This window comes from Rhineura floridana, chromosome 11 (assembly GCF_030035675.1).
Source record: "Rhineura floridana isolate rRhiFlo1 chromosome 11, rRhiFlo1.hap2, whole genome shotgun sequence".
Lineage (NCBI taxonomy): Eukaryota > Metazoa > Chordata > Lepidosauria > Squamata > Rhineuridae > Rhineura > Rhineura floridana.
This window is the reverse complement of record NC_084490.1, coordinates 37,514,902-37,538,791: the sequence shown is the minus strand read 5'-3', so window position 1 is coordinate 37,538,791 and position 23,890 is coordinate 37,514,902. Positions and strand designations below refer to the sequence as shown.

Sequence of the window (23,890 nt, the reverse complement as noted above, 5' to 3'; positions counted from 1 at the left end):
GTGTTGTAATGTACAAGTGTAGCCTTGGTACCTATTGAAACAGCTTAGCCACACAGATTCGTTATCAGAGATGCTACATGGGCTACTTTGTGAAAGCAAAATAATCTTCATTTGTCAGGGATGCAAGGCTCTTCTCTTTGCAATTGTTATCACAGTGCATATCTTCCAAAGACAATGGTCCTGATACCCAAACTACATGTGCTTAACACAGAGCACAGAGAATATCAGTGTCATAGAGTGCATGCATAAAACATGCTCTTCCTTTTATCAATTACAGGGGGAATTATCCTTATTGGATACACATTTTATGGGGAGGAGAAGCTTATTTCTTCCATCCACAGGACAATCAGAACTAGAATAGAGAAATCTATCAAGTTCAGTTTGCCACATTTCTACATCAGTTTGATTTTTTTTAAAAGTCCTCCTGGAAATTCACCACCATACTAAAGTGCATTTCTCCTAATATACTATTTTTGTATGTAACTTTGCCTAATATACACATTCTTGCAACTTATTTTCCCTAATGAAATGCTGTTATAAAACTGTCCATGTTGGTGGCTGTCAGACCTGGCATCATTGGTCAGTTGGCTGGGCACTGGTCAAGGGCCCCAGAGGCTTGGAAGGGTCCCTCACCAGCCCACCCTAGCTGCACCACCATTCACCAGCCCTGTAGCCAGCCTTCCTTGTTAGGTGGAGCAATCACATTGGTAGTGGAGCAGCCACATTTCTAGGTAGGGCATGGGGGAGGTGCATAATGCCAGCCGATCCCCCTCCACACTGGTGGAGAGGATCTGAGGGTGGGGCCAGGGGAAGGAAAAGACAGTGACTTTCCCTCTCACTCCTCCTCTATCCAGAGTGTGTGGTAACTTACATGAATCTTACACAATCCAAGTTTAACTTGGATGGCTTTCAAAAAGAGGATTGGACAAATTCATGGAGGATAAGGCTATCAATGGCTACTATCCATTGTGGCTGTGCTGTTCCACCATAATCAGAGGCAGTATGCTTCTGAAAACCAGTTGCCAGAAGCCACAGGAGGGGAGACTGCTCTTGCACTCAGGTCCTGCTTGTGGGCTTCTCATGGGTATCTGGTTGACCACTGTGAGAACAAGGTGCTGGACTAGATGGGTCACTGGCCTGATCTGGTAGGCTCTTCTTATGTTCTTAATCAGTTGAACTGCCTCACCCTTTTTTAAGAGATCTCCAGGAATACCAGACTCAAAAGCTTTACTTTACTTATTTCTACAGTCCTCTTTCACCTATGGTCTCTGTCCCTGTGTTCTGATTCTTCATGAACTGAACTACTTTGGTAACGACAGAGAGCTTCTGAGCTTGGCTTTCATGCTGCATTAGGTATCTCAGATTTAGATTTCACCTGAAAAACAAATGTACCCATAAGTTTATGGAAGGACAGAGAGAAAATAAATACTTTAGGGTGTGTTTGTTAAATCCTACTTGAGAGTCTGTCCTTCTAGTCTTGTTACTGACATTTAGATTTTCCTTCCTGTAGGACAATCAAGGGAAAGCTTTTTAACTGGCTACTATATAGATGATTAACTTAGCAGTTGGAAACTAATTGTGGAAAGCAATTGCATTTTTTTTTACTGGTTGCTGGATTGATTTTTCTGTCTGTAAACCCTGGAAAGGCCTCATGCTGAACTGCACATATTGGGAAAATCAGAATTTAGGCTTGAGTTACAGCCAAGGTGTCCAGCCAGCCAGCAAGTCAGGCAGCTCACTGTAATGTACATGGCAATATTTTTACCCCTCTAGGGCTGTTTACACACTTTACTATCAAATACTCAAGAAAAAGAAGAAAAATAGCCATTATGATTGTGAGTTTAGTGAGTGCTTTAAAAGAATAAAGGCTGGTCATTTTTTCACTTTAATAAAGATCACTGTATTTCACCCTTTAGCAATAAGCACCCGATCCTGCTCTACTCATTATAACAACTGCAGAATAAACAAATTCTTACTTCTTACTGCAGGCAAACAAACATGCTTCTTTATTGCTTGCTAGGTAGAGAACACAACTGAAACTGAAACTGAAAAGTAGAGGAAAGGAAAGCCTAAGGGATAGAGTGTATCTCTAGTCCATAATACAAAGTTCTAATATTTAACTCTTCAAGGGTTATGCTACTATACAGGCTGTTTTTTTCAAGATCACTTAAGTAATTATAGGGGGACTGTGATCATGAAAAGTCCACCCTCAGTTAAGGAAAACCTTGAGTGAGAAGATTTTGGGGGCTCTTCCAGATGAGGCTTTTGTTGTGTTTACTGAATTTTTCAGAGGGTCCTATTTTTAAATTTTTCATTTTTAAAACAAGCTGCCATTCTTTAAATGGAAATTGTCATAGTCAGTCATGTCACAAATTAAAAAGTAGATAATTCCCCCCCCAAATCCTAGAGGGGGTGAAACACAGCTCTGGGGGGGGTCCTTATTTGTCCCCCTCTGGCTACAGGCCTGCCATTCACCTGCTGGATCACCAGATGGTTTTCACTGGTGGGCAGAGAAAGTATGTGATGGCCACTGCAAGCAGAGCTGGCATCTGTGCCTGGGTAGATGGGGTGTTGGGGGCCCCATAGGTGGCACTGTGGCAAGGGGTCCCCAAAGTCTGGTACTGTCCCTGGTGGCTATCTCCACATCATGTGATGATGAATTCTACAGTTTAATTGTGCACTGTGTGAAGAAGTACTTCCAGTTACCTGTTCCAGCTGCATTGAATGTCCCCTAGTATTATGAGAGAGAGAGAGAGAGAGAGAGAGACAGAGAGAGAGAGACAGAGAGGTCTCTCTATCCAAAATATCTCTCTACTACATTTTTTTTAAAAAAGATAAAAACTGAAAACTTAGAAAAGACTTCATGGATTATGGCTGGATTCTAATAAGAATGGGTGATAAGCTTTTTCCCATTTGTCAATTGCAAACACAGAGAGGAAATTGCCCTCAAAGGAAACAATCCTCACGGCTCCTTTTGTTCCTCAAGGAATGCCATTTTCTCTCTCTCTTAACTCTTGTGAAAGGTTTAATAGCAAAAGTGCGGCCCTTAAAACTGAACATAGCCAGTGTACTGCTTTCTTCTGACAAATAGCTGAAGAGATTGCTTAGCTTTAAATACAGATGTGAAGATCTGTTAAAAAGAGAGTGGTCAGGGAGAGGCTGAAATATTTTAATACTCTGCTAAGATTCCCAAAGCCTATGACAGTCAACAGAGAGCTGAACATTTGGTAAATGTGCATGAAGGACACAGAAGAAGAGATTGTGTATGGTGATCCGCAAACCCAGAAATGAGGAATGAAGGGAACATACCCAGTATTCATCCCCTGAATGAAATCAACTTCGAGGTAAATCAGTTTTGTTCAATAGCTCTTCCTTCCCCTCCAACTTGTGGGGAGTGAGTGTCCCATTTCTATATATCTGAGGGGCTGTGACAATCACACATAAACCTGCATCACGGCAACCTTTGTTTTGAAAGTGGCCATCCAATTCTTGCTGTAAGGTAGAGTCTCTCTGTTCAAACAAAAGCAACAACAGTGCTTCTGGAGAGCCAACTGGCACACCATAAAGCATTAATAGTACCCTCCAGATATTGTGGATTACAACTCCCACAGGCCCAGCCAGTATGGCCAACAGTCAGGGATGATGGGATTTGTGGTCCACAACATGTTGGGCACCCCTGCCATAAAGATTTTTTATTCAGTCTTCTTCAATGGCTGTATCTTTTTTGTTGTTGTTAAAGATAGCAAAAAATGAAAACAAACAAAAATGCCTACAGCTTGGTTTCAAAATCAAATGTTGTAAAGGAGAAATAAACCACATCTTTATGTTCAGTTGTGCTGTCTTGGATATTTTATGTAATGCTGTGGCCGATAGATATGTGAACTTCATATTAGAGATTGTTCATATCTGGGATTGATCAGGTTTTGTTGCAATACACATTTCTTATGTACAATTCCATTGTCTAGAAAATATAGTGTCCTTCAAAACATGCTAATGGCATGAGAATTGTGCAGCCACTACCAATATGGTCTCTGTGAAATGTTCCTGTGAGCTACTGTGCTAGAGAAGCAGGATGAAATTCTGCATACGAATTGCCCATATTCTATTGAAATGGATTGGATCCAGACAGACTCATGCTGTCTGGATTGATAATAATAGGAATTTAGTTAGTTGTGACTAACTTGTCACGTTTATTTGATTGGGTTTACTTCAGGGGTAGCCAATGTGGTGCCCTCCAGATGTAGCTGGACTATAACTCTCATCAGCCCCAACCAGCACGGGTAGTGATCAGGGATAATAGGTGGTGGAGTCCGAGGGTGTCATATTGGCTACATCTGGTCTACTCTAAGCATGACTAAGTCCGGATCCAACCCAGTGGGATAGTAGCAGCCTAACTGTATGCAGGACATGTTGAAAAATGGCAACATCAACTATCTGTTGCATTCTACCATACCAGATTGCCATGTGGCTAATATACTCTAAACTTTCCTTGAACTATTGAGATAGGCTTGAAACCGGCAAGATATCGTTACTGTTATCTTTACCCAGTTCTGTGTGATGCCTTGCAATAATGACAGTTCTGGACACAGCTATGCAAGCATGTTGATCTCGTTCAGCTAGTGAGACTAGCTCAACCCCAAAGAATGTGATCTTGCACAGCTGCAGCCTTTGATGTTGTCCTCCCTCAACTATCAGGCAACAGTCATGCAGAGTAAACTGCTTAAATCTCATTGATTTCATGGGATTTGTGTGCAGGGTTTCACCCACATTTTCTAGTACTATGGCTCACAGGAAGCACCAGTAAGTGCAGAACAGAGACCATGTTGCTAACGCTTGGATCATTCTGATGCCTCCAAAACCGTAATACTGTATTTAATTTCCAGCACAGTAAATTCTAAAGATTTTTTATTCCCAAAGAGAAATTCATTGTAACTAACACTTGAAATGCTAATGGCCAACAGTATGACCCTCCCTTTTTAAATGATAATTCATAGAATTCCTATCGCACACTTTAGGTCATCTGTATAAGAATTGCCTTTCTACAGCAGACCAAAAGGTTAATCTCGACCATCATTTTCTTTCCAAGAGTGGACAATCATGTGCTTTTTGGAACTTTCAAACAGGAAATGAGTGATGATGACCACCTCAGTACATGTCCCTGATATGTAGGACTGTACATATTTTCCATCAAAAGACAATTCTTGAATTAAAAAAACCCTTGCATTTAAAAGAAGAGTTAAAGCACTTAGAAATTGAGTAAATTGTGTGCTTGACGCAAAACATTATTTCTCGCTCTCCATATAATATATATAGGTGTGTGTGTGTGTGTGTGTGTATGTATATATTTTATAAATTCTTGTGTATATAAGAGGTCTTTTTTTCTGCAATAGTGTCTCATATGTGGAACTTGCTGCCCCAAGAATTTAGCTTATATTCCTCTTTATCCGTGTTCCATTGGTCACTGACAACTTTCCTGTTTAAACATGCTTTTGATTCTTTTGCTCCTTAATGTATTGATTGCTAGTGCTGCTCTTTGTGGTTTGACTATTTTGCTGCTGTTTTCAGTTTTGTTAATTTGTAATTTAATGTTTGTATAATTGGTGTTTTCATGATTGCCTTTTATTTGTAAGTTTCTTTGAAGGGGAAAGCAGGATAGGAATCATTTAAACAAACAAATAAATAAATGCTATAAATGTGGTCTTTGCTTCATAGACCTCTTTCTTTCCTACAGCAAGTACAAAACAGAACAAATCAAACTAACATTGCCAGCTTCATTCTTCTTGGATTAGTTGATCATCATCCAGAACTTCAGTCTCTTCTCTTCGTGGTTTTCCTAGCAATCTACATGATTACCATGGCTGGGAATCTCCTCCTTGTTGTGCTAGTTGTGGCTGATCTGCATCTCCACACTCCCATGTACTTCTTCCTAGGGAACCTGTCCTGCTTGGAGATCTGCTATACGTCAACCATCTTGCCCAGGATGCTCTTCAGCCTTCTGATGGGAGATAAATCCATTTCTGTTTGTGGCTGCATTGTACAATATTATTTCTTTGGTTCCTTAGCATCTACAGAATGTTATCTCCTGGCTATGATGTCATACGATCGATATTTAGCCATATGCAAGCCATTGCACTACACCTCTCTCATGAATGGCAAGCTCTGTCTCTGTCTTATTTGTGGCTCCTGGATAAGTGGTTTTCTAAGTAACACCATCATCACCTCTCTAGCGTGTCAGCTCTCCTTTTGTGGGCCCCATGAAATTGAGCATTTCTTTTGTGATCTAGCCCCAGTGTTAAAACTTTCTTGCAGCAACACCCACACAGTGAAACTTGTAACTTACATCCTAGCCTCCATGGATACCATATCCCCGTTTCTACTTACTGTGATTTCTTATATATTTATTATCATTAATATCCTCCAAATCCAGTCCAAAGCCATGAGGCAGAAGGCCTTCTCCACTTGTTCCTCCCATCTCATTGTAGTGACATTTTTCTTTGGATCTCTGATCAGTGTATACATGGTTCCTGAAACTAACACACTGAAGCAGCTTCATCAAACTTTCTCTCTCTTTTATACTGTCCTAACTCCCATGGTCAATCCTCTTATATACAGTCTGAGAAACAGAGAGGTGAAAGAAGCCCTGTCTAGAATTGTCAGTAAAGCTATCAATTTGGCTCAGTTTCCTTAGGTGTGGGGTATATTGGTTGGCTTTTTGTGTCTGTTTCAGCTAGCAAGGAAATAAGGAGCGATGGCAAAATTTTTGTGCAGCATTGCAGTATTACACAGGAACACATGAAGCTGCCATATACTGAATCAAGCTGAGTAGTGTCTACATGGACTGGTAACGACTCTCCAGGATTTCAGACAGGGGACATTCCCAGCCTTACCTAGAGAGCCCAGGAACTGAAGCTGGAACCTTCTGCATGCATTGCATTTTTTTCTATGTAAGTCATTCTGTAAAGTGTTGAAAGACAAATTTAACTTGCTAAAACAACCAAAACAACCAATAAAAATATTTCTTGAGAATGACTGTGCCAAGCATCAAGTGAGAAATTTTCATCTCTGAAACAGACATTGAACTCAATGGGACTTATTTCTGAATCAGCAGGCATAGGGTTTCTCCGCTCTGGCTGCCAGTTTGGCTCTGGGGTTCAATGATCAGAGCTCCACAAAGACCTGGTCATAGATAACCATCCCATTAATGTTACTGTTTTTCAGTGAAGCACACTGAGACCACTACTGCCACCAACTGTTCACTTAGGCCACGGGTCCCCAAAATGCCTGGGCCCCAGGGACACATTTGGAAATCTAAGAAACTATCAAGGGCATGACAAAATACCCATTTCAGGAAACACATAGGAAGCTGCCTTATACTGAGTCATCATTTCAGTATTGTCTGCACTAAATGACTGGAAGCAGATCTCCAGGGTTTCATACAGGAGACACACCCAGCTCTTCCAAGACATGTTGGGGACTGACCCTGAGATCTTCAACATGCATTGAAAATGCTCTACCACTGAGCTGGGACCCTTCCCCAGAAAAAAGTGTGGTGCTGAGAATATCACCTCCAAACAGGCAAAAAGGCCTACACGCACAGCAACACAAATAAAATAAGGGCAAAAATAAGCAGGGACGCCCCCCCCAAAAACTCAATTAAAATGGGAAGGGCAGGAGCATTGCCATGGGATGATTGGGAGTGTGCCATACAGCCCAGGAAGATCACTGAGGACCCCAGACACATGCAACTTCATTGAGCTTGATGGGGTTTACTTCTGAGTGAACATGCTTAGGATTGCACTATAAAACCAGTTATTAGCAGCATCAGTTCCCAATCCCTTATATAAAAGTTTGCTTTTCCTTTCCATTTTTAGCCCCAAGAAAAGTGAAGGATAATAATAATAATGATAATAATAATGATGATGATGGTTGTAATATTTGCAAGTGTTGAAATGAACTCCAGACGCTGTGTTGAAGGAACAAACTTTATTGAACAATCTGTTGCTGCAGAACCCAGAGCTCTACTTTCCTTTTCCTACTGGTCCCACCACCAACTGATTCCCCCATACAACTATATCTAATTCACTTGAGTTCCTACTCACATTACAATGGTGATGATAATGATGATAATAATAATAATAACAATAATAATAATATCCCACCCTTCCTCCCAGAAGGAGTCCACAATGGGTGGGGAGTGGGAACAGTGTACAAACATCTTAAACATTAAGACTGAAATTCTGTGCACACGTTTCTTGAGGTGAAATCCCCTTGAACTCGACTTGCCCCTGAGGTACAAATTTTGTACCATACAAAACAGAAGATTTCACTTTAGCAGGAAGAGGAAAGGATGTGTGGGGAATGAAAAGCACAACATTAAGAGCAGAGGTGTGTAAATAAACAGTGAGAAAAGTGGAATTAAGGGGGGAAGAGGAAGAGAGATATAAAAGGGGAAGGGTAGGACACAGAAATGAAACAAATGCAGTATTAAGGTGCTGCAGTCCTAGGCCCACTTAGTTCAGTAGTATTTACTTCTGAGCAAACACGCAAAGACTTGGGCTGCAACAGGATAAGGGGAAAGAGGGGGCAGGGAAGATACTGTAGATCCCTGGGCAATGAAGGAGCACAAAATTAAGAGGGCAGGGAGAAGTAGCCGTGAGCAGAGGAGTAATTCAAACATTTACTCCTAGCTGGCTCTGCATGCTTTTCTTTGGCAGAGAGGTGGGTCGGTTGAGTAGTCTGAGCACAGGTGGGGAGGTGGGTGGATAGGAGAAGATCCGGGACTGCTTTTTCTTCATCTTCTTTCTCATGGAAAATCAGGGAGCTCTGCTTGCTACAGATACTGACTATGTCAATGTTGATTTCTCTCATTTTCTCATTTTTCCAATATTAAGTCTGGTTCTCCACAGTTCTACATCAGTTTGAGATCATCATCATCATCATCATCATTATTATTTGTAAAAGTCCTCATGAAAAATAATCAGAATTTTAGTGTGAATTTCTCTTCATATTGTATGCAATTTTCCCAATATACACAATTTTACTACTCAGCATAATGCATTTTTCAATTTATGTTCACTAACAAATGCATTTATATGCACACATTACTCCCGTGTATGGATTTTTGTACACACTGCTTGGCTGGACAGCAGCACCACAATATTTGGAGAAGAGTGATTTTTGAAAGGTGACTGTGCTTCAGTTTCCATATTGTTTCAGAAAATGCAAATTAGGTAGATTCACTGTTAAATGTGAAGTGAATCAAATTCGTCACCCATCCCTATTTGAAAGTAACTGACATTCCCTCCCATCACCTTTATGGGGGAACAGAGCTTGGAAAAGTTACTTTTTTGAACTACAACTCCCATCAGCCCCAGCCAGTGGCCATGCTGGCTGGGGCTGATGGGAGTTGTAGTTTAAAAAAGGTAACTTTTCCAAGCTCTGTGGGAGACTAATGGTTCCATGAAAATGTAAAGGGGCATATTTGACCTAATTGAGACTTTTTAGCCATGCCAGGTATTCAGAATGTGGCAGGCCACTCAATCTCACTCAAATTAACCAGCAAGCTGTAGTGTTCCATAAGCAAAATTATCATCATTGCAGTTGCTGAAACAGTTAAATCAGTGAGCCTTGTGATTAGAATGCACATAGTAGACGCAGTAAAGCAAACACTGCAGAGATCAAATTACTTATAAACACATTCCTTCCTGCTCTTTTGAGCCATTCAGTACTGTCCGGTATCAGGGATGGAATAATGGAATGTTACATTTCATGCAGAAAGCTTTCATCGCTCTGATGTGAACACGAGAAGACAAGAGGAACAGCACAAGCTCAGTGCGTGCCAGAAATTTTCAGTCCTAGCATTTGAAGGAAGCCCTACAGCTGCTTTTTCATTTGAGTGTAAATTCACTGAACTGACAGTAGAGAAACCAGGAAGAGGAGATGGCAAGGGATATGGACGGAATGGTAAGCTATATCTCTCTGGGGTTGCCAGGTCTCTGTTTTTTGCCCAGGGACTCCAGTTTTTGGGGCCCTCTCTGGATCTCTGGGTGAGTCACCTTAATATCCAGACTCATAGCTTTCATTTTTTAAAAAATAAGTTACTAGGTCATCTGGTTCAAAAGATATAAACCAAAATGTTACCCCCCCCACAACTTCTGTTAGAACCGGCTGCTCTAATCCCCGCCGTTTCAGGTTTTTAGCTAATAAGTGAAATCAGGTTTGTGATTGACAAGATTTGTTGACCCCGCCCCACAATACCTAAACCCCATTTCAAATTCTGAGAACAGTTTCCTTTTTCTGCTTGTCTCACATTGGGAATTCAACAAATATATACCTTTCAGTATCATAAAGAGTACTTTCTCAGTACAGGATTGGGACTTGCTTCTGAGTAAATGTATAGGATTGCACTACAACTGAAAATCACAGCAGGATCTTCGTGGGCATACACTCAACAATTTTAGTTGTAATAAAAGTGTGCATGCAGGTTTTTTAATTACTTGAAAAAATGGCATATTATACATTTTATCTTTCAAATAATTTTTGAACAGAAGTTTTTAAAAATGTATGTTACAGTGCTATACTTTTCTAATTAAGGAGTTAAACAAGCTTAAATTTTACTGGACTGTTGAAGAGGGCAGTTTATTTGTCTTATTCATAACCTGTTTTGAAAACCTTCCCAATATGAAGCTTTTCTGGGAGTAAAGCTGCAATGCTAAATCTACATACCTGGGAGTTAACCCCATTGAATTCAGCAGGACTTACTTTTGAGTAGACATTGTTAGGATTGTGCTGAAAATCAGTGGGACTTTTGAGTGAACATTGAAAAGGATTGTGTTGTAAACCTTTGTCTCCCCCTCCTATCCCCCTTTTTTAAAGCAGTTAAGCAGGGCTTACTTAGGTGCCACTGCTTTTATTTGGCAGGAAACTAATACTTTTTTAAAAAAAATGTTCTGCAGTGGCCAACTGGTTTTGACAACAAACTGTTATATGGGGTGTGTTCATTTTTACATCTCCAGTGTGTGTGTGTGTATGGAATATTTCCAACAATGCTCTGAGGTAGGGTTGGAAACCAAGGCAGGTCACAACAAGAAATAAAGCCATTTAAAATCCAATAAACATAAAACAAGTCTAAAACAGTTGCAAAACAGCTTAAAGTGGCATGATTCTGAATTTTGGATTGAGTGAGTGAAGTTCCTTGTCACTGAATTGCAGTCCTATGCATTCCCTGCTTGAGTAAGCCCCATTTAATACTTTGGGACTTGCTTCTGAGTAAACATGCATAGGATTGTGCTATAAATATATTTACAGGTTGTGTAAATAATAAACATCTTTGACATTCATGGTTATATAAATATTTCTTCATACTATGTCTTGATATGTATCTGATTTCACATTATGGTTGTAAATTATTATTTACAAATTATTATTTCCTCTACATTTTAAGTATGCCCTTCTTTCTTGGGGTGGTCATGGTCCACCTCTGTTGTTTTCACCCTGAGGGCCAGATTAGTCTGAGAGATACTGCATAGCCCATGGTCACCCATTAAACTTTGCAGCTTATTTCCATTTGTAAATTTAATTAAAATGATTTATATGCAGGCAAAGTTTATGAAGTAATGCGAATCCACACAATACATTTAAAGCACATCCAACTCACATTTGAAGTGCATGACTTCCCCCAAAGAATCCTGGGAAGTGTAGTTTCCCCTTCACAGTTATAGTTCCCACCACCCTTAACAAACTACAGTTCCCAGGATTCTGTGGTGGGATTCATGTACTTCAATTCTTGAATGTGCTTTAAATGCATGGTGTGGATCTGCCCTAGTATGCTGTGAATTCATTAGAGAATTGAAAAGAACAATGTTAAAATGTAATTTTAAACAGGGCTGTAGCTCAGTGGTAGGGCACATGCTTTGGATGCAAAGGCCCGAAATTCAATCTATGGAAGAGACTATTGCCTGGAATCCTGGAGAGCCAATGTTAGTCCATGCCATCAGTACTGAGCTAGATGGTATCAAATGGCCTGATTCAGTTTAAGGCAGATTCCTTTGTGCCTAAAAGAGGAAAGAGACCCAAGGACCACAGTGATTCCAAAATTTATTTAAGTATTTTATTTAAAACATGTATATGCTGCTTTATTGTAAAAACCCTTAAAGCAGTCTATAGAAGAAATTAAAACAATAAAATTATTGGCAAAAACAATTAAAGATAGGTATTTAAAAATATTCAAAATAATAAAATCAACAATGAGTTAAAAACAGATAAAAACATAGTGACTTCTACATGCCTGGGTAGCCTTTCCTAAACAAAAATGATTTTAGCAGGTGCCAAAATGAGTACAGTGAAGCACCTGCCTAATGTAAATAGGTGTTGGCAGCATTGCTATTTGGCGTATGCCCTTTGTGTGTGTGTGAGAGAGTACGTACCGCAAGACTCTCAAAGAAGAGACGTTCAAATCTATATATCCTTTACTGGTGTGATTGTACCAAGAAGAATTACAAACGTCTCCTATGTTAGTTGCTTCCACCCCCCCCCCCCAGCATAGCATTCTTATTACAACAGTTTTATAGCTTGCCAGCCGCTTATCTCTACAGCTGATTACATGTAGCTGTGGTTACTTTCTGTTTTGCTTCTCTTGGTTTAACCCTTTCTTGGACATGTCTTTTACAGAAAAACACATAGATACAACATGCTACCATTTAGTCCAACAATCCCCACTTTTTCTGTGAAGACATTTCCAATCCAATTCGTACATAGTTAATTGTAATAGTACATGTTGTTTTATACAGTACACATACCTAGCATGTTAACCAGTTTGTTGTACGCTTCCTCGCATAGAGGCTTTGTCAATACATCTGCAATCATGTCTTTTGTGTTTAAGTAGTTCAGTGTTATGAAGCCCTGCTGAATGCATTCCCTAACGTGGTGATATCTCACACTGATATGTTTAGTGCGTTTATGGTTTACTTCCGATTCTGCTAGCTGAATACATGTGTGGTTGCCTTCATACACTCTTATGGGTTTATTGACCTCCACATGCACTTCCTTCATTAATTGTTCTAACCATCGCAGCTCATTACATGCTAACGATAGGCTTATGTATTCTGCCTCTGAGCTGGATACAGCCACAACTGATTGTTTTCTACTGTACCAGTCTATTACGGATTTGTTTAGAAATATGAGAATACCAGAAGTCAACCGACGACTGCCTTGGTCACCAGCATAGTCTGCATCGACATAACATTTGACGTTGCCCATCCATTGCACAGATAGGGCTATTCCCTTGTTAGCTGTGCCTTTAAGGTATCGGATTACCCTTTTAACACCTTGCCAGTCATGTTCTGTGGGCTTTTCCACTTTTCTGCTCAATATGCTTACAGCGTTTGAGATGTCAGGACGTGTTGCTTTTACCAAATAGAGCAGTTTGCCCAGAATGTGTCTATACATGTCTGGATTACTACATGAGGTTTCCTCTGTGGTTTGTTGGAAGGAGACAGTCATGGGCATTTTCACTGGCTTACAGTCGTTCATCCCACAGATGTCTAACAATTGCTTTATCTTTCCCTCCTGATGCAGTATAAAGCCGCCTTCGCTATCATGTATGACATCCTTCCTAGATAATGTTTCACAGGTCCTAAACATTTGGTATCTACATACCACTGTAAATTAGTGTGAAAGGAGATTTCCTCCTCCTCATTATTGTGGATATATAGAATATCATCCACATATACCAAACAATACGTATACTTGGCCCCTTTCTTTTTCACGTATACACAGGAATCAGCTACACAACGGTCAAATCCCACGGATTTTAAAACCTCATCTAATTTCATGTTCCAGCATCTTGCGCTCTGAAGGAGGCCATACAGAGCTTTATGCAATTTGCATACTAGTCCTGGTTGCGTTACATGCCCTGGAGGCTGTTCCATATATATTTCCTCCTGCAGTGTTCCATGCAAGAATGCAGTCTTAATATCATAATGGAACACCTTCATCCCTTCCATAGAAGCTACTTTCAGGAGAAGTCTGATAGACTCGTGCTTGATAACTGGGGCGAATACAATATCATAATCGGTACCGTACTGCTGTGAAAAACCCTTTGCTACCAACCATGCTCTGTATCTTAGCACGTCTCCTGTGCTGGACCTTTTCCTTTTAAACACCCATTTACAGCCTATTGCCTTCTTTCCTAAGGGAATACTTTCTATTGTCCACGTTTTGTTTCGTTCCATGGCATCCAATTCCTCTTTCATGGCTGCTTGCCACCTGGATTGTTCAGTCACAGGCAATTCCCTTATTTCGTTAATATTAGAAGGATCCCTATCTGTTGCATCTTTAGTGCTACAGGTAAACATAGCAGGGGCCATCTCCTTTTGAGATGCAATATGTTTGGGTTCAACCCTCTGGGTGTTCACCTTTTCTTCTTCTGTCTGAGCAGGCCTGGCAATGCCCATTGTAACATAGAATAGTGATTGACTGAGTGTTCCTTTCATGCATATTCTGTTTCCTTGCTTTATCACGCATTTACCATTTCTAAATGTAACCTCATATCCCATGGAGTTTAGCTTTGTTACAGACATAATGTTACATTTCAATGTAGGAACATATAACACATCAGTCATTACAGTGTTTAGTACACATATGTTTACAGTTCCCTTTCCCAGTACCTGTCTGTTCGTGCCATCTGCCAGAATCACATCTTCTTTTGTAGTACACATAGTTCGGAATAATGTTTTGTCCTTTATCATACTATGAGTAGCACCTGGGTCTACGACCCAGTCAATGCTGTTTTGGTTGCTGCTCCTTTTGGCAGTACGTACCAAATGCACGTATGACGATGTTTTTCCTTTCATAGACTTACAGTCCTTTTTCAGATGCAAAGTAGAACCACAGGTATAGCACGCCTTGATACCGAAAGACCTCGTACCTGTGTCCTTAAAGTCAGGATTTCTTTCTTTCCTTTCTCTTTTCACCTCTTGCTCTCTTCCTTCTACGTCCTTTTGCCTCTCCCACTCCTGGATCAGCTTTCCTGAAACATACTGGATAGTCAGCCCTTCATCTGGCATGGCTTCCAGCGAACTAATGATTGGATCCCAGGAAGAGTTTAATGAGGATAAGATTATGTACACTTGTTGTAATTGTGTGTGCACCACTTCTCTTTCTTGCAGTTCTGCAAACAGTTTCTTTATCTCCAGTAGATGTGTAGACATAGTTACATCATCCGTTAGCCTCAGTTGGTGTAATTTCCTTGCCAAGTATATTTTACTGCTTGCTGTTTTTCTGACATACACGTCTTTCAGTGACTGCCAAATTTCTTTAGCTGTGGGTTTGTCTTGTATATGTAACAGTTGTGTATCATCCACTGCTAATATTAAATATGAATGTGCTCTTTCCTCCAAACGTTTCCATGGAGCTGGTGGTGGGTCCACCGGTGGGTCATTTTCAATCACCTGCCATAAATCCTCTTTAGTCAGGAATGCTTGCATTCTCAAATGCCAGCAGGAATAGTTGAGATCAGTAAGGCGTTCCAATGGCATACCGGCTGATAGTGAGACTGCCATTCTCACAGACAAGCCTTTTCTTTTTCGTTTGCTCTCCGGTAGTATCCCTCCTGATGAGTCCCTCTTCCTTGCTCTCACCACACTGAGCTCCAAGCTGGGCCCATAACCCTTGTTGGCAGCATTGCTATTTGGCGTATGCCCTTTGTGTGTGTGAGAGAGAGTACGTACCACAAGACTCTCAAAGAAGAGACATTCGAATCTATATATCCTTTACTGGCATGATTGTACTGAGAAGAATTACATACATCTCCTATGTTAGTTGCTTCCACCACCCCCACCCCCACCCCCCCACCCTCCCACCCCCCCAGCATAGCATTCTTATTACAACAGTTTTATAGCTTGCCAGCCATTTATCTCTACAGCTGATTACATGCAGCTGTGGTTACTTTCCGTTTTTGCTTCTCTTGGTTTAACCCTTTCTTGGACATGTCTTTTACAGAAAAACACATAGATACAACATGCTACCATTTAGTCCAACAATAGGCAGGGAGTTCCAAAGCTTAGGTACTGCCACACTTAAGGACTGATTTCTTACAAAAGCAGAACAAGTACTATGTGGCACTCGTAACATGGAAAACACACCTTGAACTTGGCCTGGTAGCAAATCAGCAACCAGTGCAGATTTCAGAGCAGAGGTATTATTAGCTGATAGGGTCTCACTCATGTTAGCAATTGTGCCGCAGCATTCTGCACTAACTGCAACCCCAGGGTCAAGTTGTGTTGCATAGGGATTTCTGTGACCTTGATTTTTTTTAGTTTTGGTTAGGAGCCCTGACTGGTTGTGGGATGCTGAGTTTTCTGTCTTACTCATAGGAATCTTGTTGTGGTTGGTATGGTATTGCATTTAGGAAATCATCACTGCCTTTTTTTCTATTTCCATTTTATTTACTTCTGATCTTATTCCCTTACATCCACAGAAGCAACAACAGTGGTTCCATGTGGTCAGCTCAAGCCCCTTAAACCCACTGATGATGCACCTTGCTATTTGCATGATGGTTTGTTTCTTGCTCAATAGTGGAAAAAAGAAAACACATACTGGGAAAACACATACTGCTGTTGTCCCCAGTCTACTGCCAGTGAAGGCAGACCAAACCATGTGTGTTTTCTCTTTGTCAATTATTAGTCACTGGAATTGGGTTGGGTGTCAAAGTGAGTTTATAGCAGCCCACAGAGTAGGCAGGAAACAGTAGAGCATCTTCTTAATTCTTACTCATTTCTCGAACCTCTCTCTGCAGTGAAGGGTCAAGAATGTAAAGAAGTTTGGAGCAGCCACATTAAAAGGCAGACAGGGTATTCCAGGCAGGGGGTTGCCAACCCTGCTTTGATATGCATATCATGCAGAGGATCCCTAGTCAAACCTTAACAACAGCACAATCTTAACAATATGTACTCAGACATAAGTCCTGTTGAGTTCTATGGAGTTAGTCCCTTGGTACGTGTGTTTAGAATTGTGGACTTCAGAGGTATCCGTCTTTATTCCTGAGTGCTCCCATTTAACATCTCCACAACACTAGGTTTTCTTCCTGCAATGGCCTTCTGGTGACTGGCCTGGCCTGAGGGCACTTAAATCCTTCTTGCCGGAAGCAAGTAGGATAGATGATATGTTCCTTACTCAGGCTCCCTTAGCAGGAGAGAAGGAATGATCCCGTCACTTCAGCTGGACCTAGAAACACCCTCATTTAGTTAAGATTTCTATCTTAATCTCCAATCAGAGGGTTTTGTTTTGTTTGAGTGGTATGCTCCAAGCAACTGTGGTTGATCCTTAATGATTAATGACATAAATAGGGGTGGCCCCCTATGACATCACTAGGGCCCCATGATATCACTAGGGCTCACCCTGAAATCTCAGGGTTTGGGATGCTGACTTGGCAACCCTGCTGACACTCAGCAATGCATTTGCCTCTGTGATAGTCAACTTGGTGCCTCCAGATGTTGTTGAATTCCAACTCCCATTAGCCCCAGCCAGCATGCCCAATGATCAGGGATGTTCAGTCAGCTAGTCAGTCAAATTTCTTTGTTAAAAAACACTGGTGATCAGAGAAACAGAGCAAGTTAGGTTGAAGCACTTTTTAGCACAAGAGGTTCCTAGCACATTGGGCCCTATGTTGTACAATGACATTTTATCTGATCTGTTGGGATTCTAAAGCAAACATAGAATATGTAGTGTGTATATATACTATATATACCTTTCCATTAGCAAGCAACATTGTTGTGACCCACCCTGGGATCTTCTGGTGAAAGATGGATTATTATTATTATTATTATTATTATTATTATTATTATTATTATTATTATTAATTACATTTATACCCCACCTTACGGCCAAAAGGCCTTCAAGGCGGCTTACAAAAACATGAATATAACATCATAATACACCAATACAATAATGCAATTCTCAAAATTAAATAACAAATAATATTATTTTTAAAAAAAGAAAAACATTTACACGTGTCATAATAAAAGAATTGCATTCAGCCAGGGTTTTTCAACAACAACAACAATAATAATAATAACAACAGCAACAACAACAACACATTGGCTATCCCTCATCTACCTGTTGACATCTCCACAGTACTAAAAGCAATACTTTTCTACAGCAATTCTCCTCAAAACTGCATGGCAGGGAAAATGTGGCCCTCCAGCTGTTGTTGGACTATAGCTCCCATCATTTGTGGTCATTGGCCACAGTGGCTAAGGTTGATGGGAGTTAGAGTTCAACAATATCTGGAGGGAATACTATGGTAGAATTGGCTAAGGGTTTGCCTGCACTTCTTTTGCTGCTGTTCCAACATGGCAAAGTAGAGCTGTTAACTAAGGCATCTCACACCTCCTAAATAAAGAACAGTGGTGATGTGAAATAACTCAGTGAGGATTCCACTCTATGGAGCTGGGGAACACAGCCATGAAACAACTGCTTCAGATGAAGGTATTGACTTTCTTGGCTGAAGGCCACAACTTGGTATCAAGTACTCTGCTCTCTAGTTTGTTGGCATGAGACACCACATTTTCTCCTATATCTGTTTTGTGTGTTATGGCAGGGAGAAGCTAAGGCCCGGATATCTAAAGCTCTCTGTGTGGGTGAAGAAACTGCTATTGCTTCTAGAAAGGAAGAGGTGAAGAAAGGCCTTGCCAAGCTTGGGATTCCATGTGATGTGGTAGGATTTAATTTTATGTGTCTGCCTCAAAAGGGAGATGTACATCCAACTGAGTTTACTGGGGCTGATTCCCAGACAAGTGTGTATAGGATTGCAACTAAAGCTGTAAACATGTCAGCTACTGAAAATGCTAAATACCAATTGCTTGCTAGCTATCAAATACTACGGAAATATCTATTGTCCTAAAATCAAATATTTAAGACAAAGGTAATTAGGGTATCAAATATGATATGAAACAATGGGTACAGTATTCAGAGGATACCTATTGAATCCATCATCTTTCCTTCCATCAGGACAATATCCCAACTATTGCCATCCTGGCAGCAGGTGGAGCTGTGCGGGCCATGATTGCACTTTATGGGACACTAGTGGAGCTGAAGAAACACAACCTCTTGGACTGTGTTATGTACTTGGGTGGAGTGTCAGGTTCCACCTGGTAAGTGCAGGATGGTAGAGCTGAGCACAAATATTTACTAACATGATAGAAATCCTTCCTTGCTAGATCAGACCAAGTTCTGTCTCAGCCTTCACCAACCTGGTGCCCTTCAGATGTTTTTGGCTACAGCTTCCCATCAACCCCAGCCAACCTATCAACCTTAACCAGCACAGTTCAAAATATCTGAAGATCACCAGGTTGGCAAAGGCTGTTCTGTCTTAACCCAACATTATCTCCCAACAGAATCTGGTGAAATGCCCCTGTAAGCTTGAAGAGGTCATGAGGACTATGGATGTCTCCTGTTGTTTACCCTGGCATCTGTTTTCAGAGATTTACTTTCCCTGTACACAGAGGCTCTATTTATCTATCGTAATTTGATTTCCCATGTCCTTAAGAACTATTGGCAAGTGTTTGTGTGGTATTTGGAAGGCTCTCTGTGACTTTTGGCTCTTTTGCTTCAATCCCTGAGATATATATCTCAGTTTAAAACGCCTATAAGAAAACCTTTCTACATTTTTCTACCTCTTCCATAATACTAGAGTCTAGAGATCCAATTAAACTGAACGTTGAAAAATTCAGGAGAGACAAAAGGAAGTGCTTCTTCACACCACACATAGTTAAATTATGAAATTCCCAATTGTAAGATATATGGATGACCACGAACTTGGATGGGGATTAGACAAATTCATGGAGGAATTTGTCTACTACTCATGATGGCTATTACTCATGTACTGCCTCCATTATCAAAGGGTGGGGAGTTGCTATTGAACTCATGTTCTGCTTATGAGTTTCCCACAGACATCTGGATGGCCAGTATGAGAACAGAATGTTGAACTAGACAGATCTTTGTTCTTCTCTGCCAGGGCTCTTCATATGCCCTCTGACTGGAGTATTTTTAAAAGTGTGCATTTAACTGAGCTAAAGCCTATTTCCATGGCCTTCTGAAATTGTGGGACCTTGGGTTTTGTTTTTTTCTTCCATCAGCTCATTCTGGCTTTTGGCTCTCCTGTCACAGGACTGAGATGGTTATGAGTATACAAATGTTGCAGGCAGAAATCAACATTAGGCAGTGACACCTGATTGTTGCTGACAGAAGCTAATGTGCAGAGAAGCTGATTTTGTTATTTGACAGCAGCTTTCAGGTCTCAGCCTTGAGAGTCCCATAGATGCTCTCAAAATTGGTACGTTTCAAATAAGGATCGCACCTGAAATCCATCGCTCTTTCCCATTGTTTCAAACATACAGTAATTGTTCTGTTTTATTAAAAGGTGCATATCAGCCCTCTACAAAAATGAAGACTGGGCAGAAAAAATAGAGGCCTTGGAAAAAAGTCACTGTGAAAACCTTGTCCAAGGCCAGTGGGAATTTCAGAAGGCAATAAAAGCTGTGACGGAGGCTGTAAAAGATGAGTGTTACTCTCTGACTGATTTCTGGTCCTATTTCCTTGTGCACAGACTGCTAAACCAGGTGGGTGGAGAAAAAGTCAAGATTATTGTGAGGAATCCAGAAAATAACAGGCCCTGACTTTCTTCTATAGGGCTGGAAGATTTTTTTTTTCAGTCCAAGGGCCACACTTCTTTGTGGACACCCTTCCAGGGGGCTGGCTACATGCCACTGGTGGACAGGACCAAAGCCAAAAGTGGATGGAACAACAGATGTTTCTTACCTTTGTACAGAAATTTACATGCTGGCCATGCAAAAGCAAGCCCTATACACACATCTCATGATCCAGGCCAGCAAGAGGCTCTGTCACAGTTCAGGGTCACATCCAAGTCTAACAAAAGCACTTGAGGAGGGCTTGGAGCAGGGCCAGAGAGGGGTGTGGCCTGTGGAAAGACAAAAGGATTAAATAGGATCAAAGGAACATTTTTTAAAACTACCACCACAACATTCATTAACAAGAGGCTGGGGAGAAATGCTTTGATGGCCATGGACATACATGAATTCTTGGAAGGCCAGGGTGACAGCTCCCTTTAAAGAGAGCTGAGGGTACATTGGAAAACAGATATTAACATTATCAAATGTTTGCATTGCAGTTTGATGAGACTGAATTGTCTGCGCACAGGGGATCTTGTGAGAATGGGAAAAATCCTTACCCGATCTATGCTGCTGTGGACAAGACGACGTACGAGAAACAAGATGCGGGTAATTCCATTTGTGACTGTGTATATTGCTTGTGTGTATTGTAGTCAAAGTAAATAGGAACAGCTGGACGGTCATCTGTCAGGGATTCTGGTAGTTGCATCCTGCACCACAGATCCTTCACTGAGCAGGGGCAAGGGAAAGATTACCTCCAAACTCCCTTCCAACTCTAGGATTCTTTAACACAATTATTTTGGGGCAGGGAGCAAATGGTGAATAAAATCCAGGTGTCACATGAATGAACTTTAACAGTCTGCTTGCTCCCAGATAAACAATATGTTAATAACCCCCTACTACTATGCTGTAACCAGGGGCCTACCATTTTTGGTTGGTCCCACTAGCCAAGCCAAACACTGCGATCTCACAATGTACTGAGGCTTCTCCTCAATACTGGATTGGCAACAGTAAAAGAATGTCTGTGGGAAAGGAAGATGGGCAACATTTTGGTTTCAGCCAATGCTTGCAAAGGGACTTTGTTCCTTCTGATGAACAATGGCTGAAGAGGCACCTCCCTTGGGAAAGATATGTGAATAGTGCAGGCTTCAACCATGCTTGACAGTGGGTCTCTGAGCATCCACATCACCAAGCAGTAGCTGACCCCGCTGAGGTGGGAGTCTGTGGACTTTAGCTGAGGCAGGGCAACAGTACTCAAAGTGCCACCAGTAGGTAGTAAGGGTTGCCACTCACCCTGCTTCCTAGATGGTGACCCCATGGCAATGTTGGAAGTGTATGAATAGCGCACAGAGCATTAAACAGAAACAGAAGTCTGGGCTTGTCCAAATACTTTACTTGTTCCTTGGTAGATAGGTAACACACGACAGTAGTATACTCCGACATACAAAACAACTCCTCGCCATTCCCTCCACACTTTCCGCATTCCTCTTCTGCGGTTTTATGGGCCTTGAGCTCATTAGGTGATTAGTGGCTCCAGCTGCATGATCACAGCAACATGAGCCTTGTTATCACCCTGGCTCTTCCTAGGATCGGTTTAACCCTTTCCTATTTACTTTGTGGAGCAAACTGCTGGCTCTTTCACTGCCAACAGTTCCCACTTTGCTTCACAAAGAGCATGGATATTATACATACATTTTATATCGGGTTGCACATTCTTTGGTTACGTTACATATGCCTTTACATACATAAATTTACAAACAATAAATGATACATTATTATACAGGCTTATTTCATATAGTCGGTTGTTGTGTTGTCCAATTGCTCCAACCAATCTCTTCCCCTGTCCAGCATTGCGAACCAAGCTTTAAAATCATGTTCGGTCCAGTCATCATTCTCTTGCAAGGCTACTTGCCGTCTTTTCTTTTCTATACTGGGTAATTCGTTTATTGCCTCATAAGATGTGGGCTCTGTTCTATGGTTGGTTACCATAGACACCGTGAATCTATCCGGTGGTCTACCTAAGTTGGCCCTTTGCGACCTGCAGGGTTCTATATCTGTAACCATTTGCTGTGTCTCTAAAGCAGTATCAGAAATGTTGTTTTGTTCTCTGCTTGCAGCAAAATCGGCTGCATCAGATTCCTGCTTAATTACTGCAGGTTGGGTCATCTCTACTGTCTCAGTGATTGAATGTGGTTTTACTGTGGTTTCCTTTGGAGTTTCACACCCCAAATCTACCATATCGCCTGTTCCCTTACTTTCCCATGTTTTGTCATTTGCATACACGCTTCTGCTTATAATGACACGTTGCTTACTTGGTACCCACACTCTATATGCTGCGTTTTGGTATCCTATTACGTATCCTTTAAGTGCCCTAGGGGCCAGTTTGCCTTTCCTTTGGGCTTTTGGGATATTCGCCCAACAAGGTGTTCCAAAAGCTCGTATATGGTTTAATTTTGGCTTACAGCCATAGAGCTTTTCGTAGGGACTGCAGTTCACTGCTTTTGCAAATAACCTGTTTTGCACATAGTTTGCATTGATAAGACTCTCTCTCCAAAACACTGAAGATAAGGAAGAATCATATAACATTGCTCGTGACATTTCTTGCAGATATCTATTACGGCGTTCAGCTAAACCATTTTGAAAAGGGGAAAAAGGAGCTGTTAGGGAGTGTTTTATCCCTTTCTCTTTTAAAACCTCCTGTAGCCCTTTGGATAGGAATTCACCTCCACGGTCTGAGTACAATTGAGTCACCTTGCTAGTAAACTTATTGTTCACCCATTTAACGGTTTTATGTGCACTCCTGCTTCCGCTTTGTGCTTCAACAGATACACAAAACTGAACCTGGTGAATGCATCTATGAGTACCAAATAAAACCTCGCACCACCTTTGGATTTCCGTAATGGACCGGCTAAATCCATGTGTAGCAGTTCAAATGCTCTTGACACGTTAATATCACATTTTTTCTTTATGGGCATCATTACTGATTTATATTCTTTGCAGATGTCACAGTCTACATATTGAGCACAGCTTTTGAAAGTTACATCAGCGCTGTGTTTGGGCATTTCTTGCAATGTTGTAAACTAGCGTGCCCTAGTCGTCTATGGTACATGTGTATACAGCCATCGTGAGGTGGCTTGTTCAATATCACATTAGCTATACTGGCCGGGTTTGCCTCAGCACAAATAAGGAGTTTTCTAACGTTC

The 23,890-nt window shown here is 41.1% G+C and overlaps 2 protein-coding genes across 3 annotated transcripts in view; both read left to right on the top strand.

Annotated features, from left to right (window-relative positions):
• The first annotated feature begins 5,692 nt into the window (after positions 1–5,692).
• Positions 5,693–6,688, top strand: LOC133368007 (olfactory receptor 5AP2-like). The gene has a single exon (XM_061592090.1). It carries the CDS (start codon positions 5,693–5,695, stop codon positions 6,686–6,688), a length of 996 nt encoding a protein of 331 aa, XP_061448074.1.
• Positions 6,689–9,715: 3,027 nt separating this feature from the next.
• The window catches only part of PLA2G4C (phospholipase A2 group IVC), a 34,570-nt gene continuing 20,395 nt past the window's right edge, over positions 9,716–23,890 (top strand). For both annotated transcript variants that reach the window (XM_061589380.1, XM_061589379.1), the window contains exons 1-5: positions 9,716–9,963; positions 18,599–18,715; positions 19,009–19,151; positions 20,420–20,618; positions 21,188–21,296. In XM_061589380.1, coding sequence (XP_061445364.1) covers positions 9,940–9,963; positions 18,599–18,715; positions 19,009–19,151; positions 20,420–20,618; positions 21,188–21,296 — 592 coding nt within the window. In that variant the 5' untranslated portion in view covers positions 9,716–9,939. The remainder of the gene's footprint in view (positions 9,964–18,598; positions 18,716–19,008; positions 19,152–20,419; positions 20,619–21,187; positions 21,297–23,890) is intronic.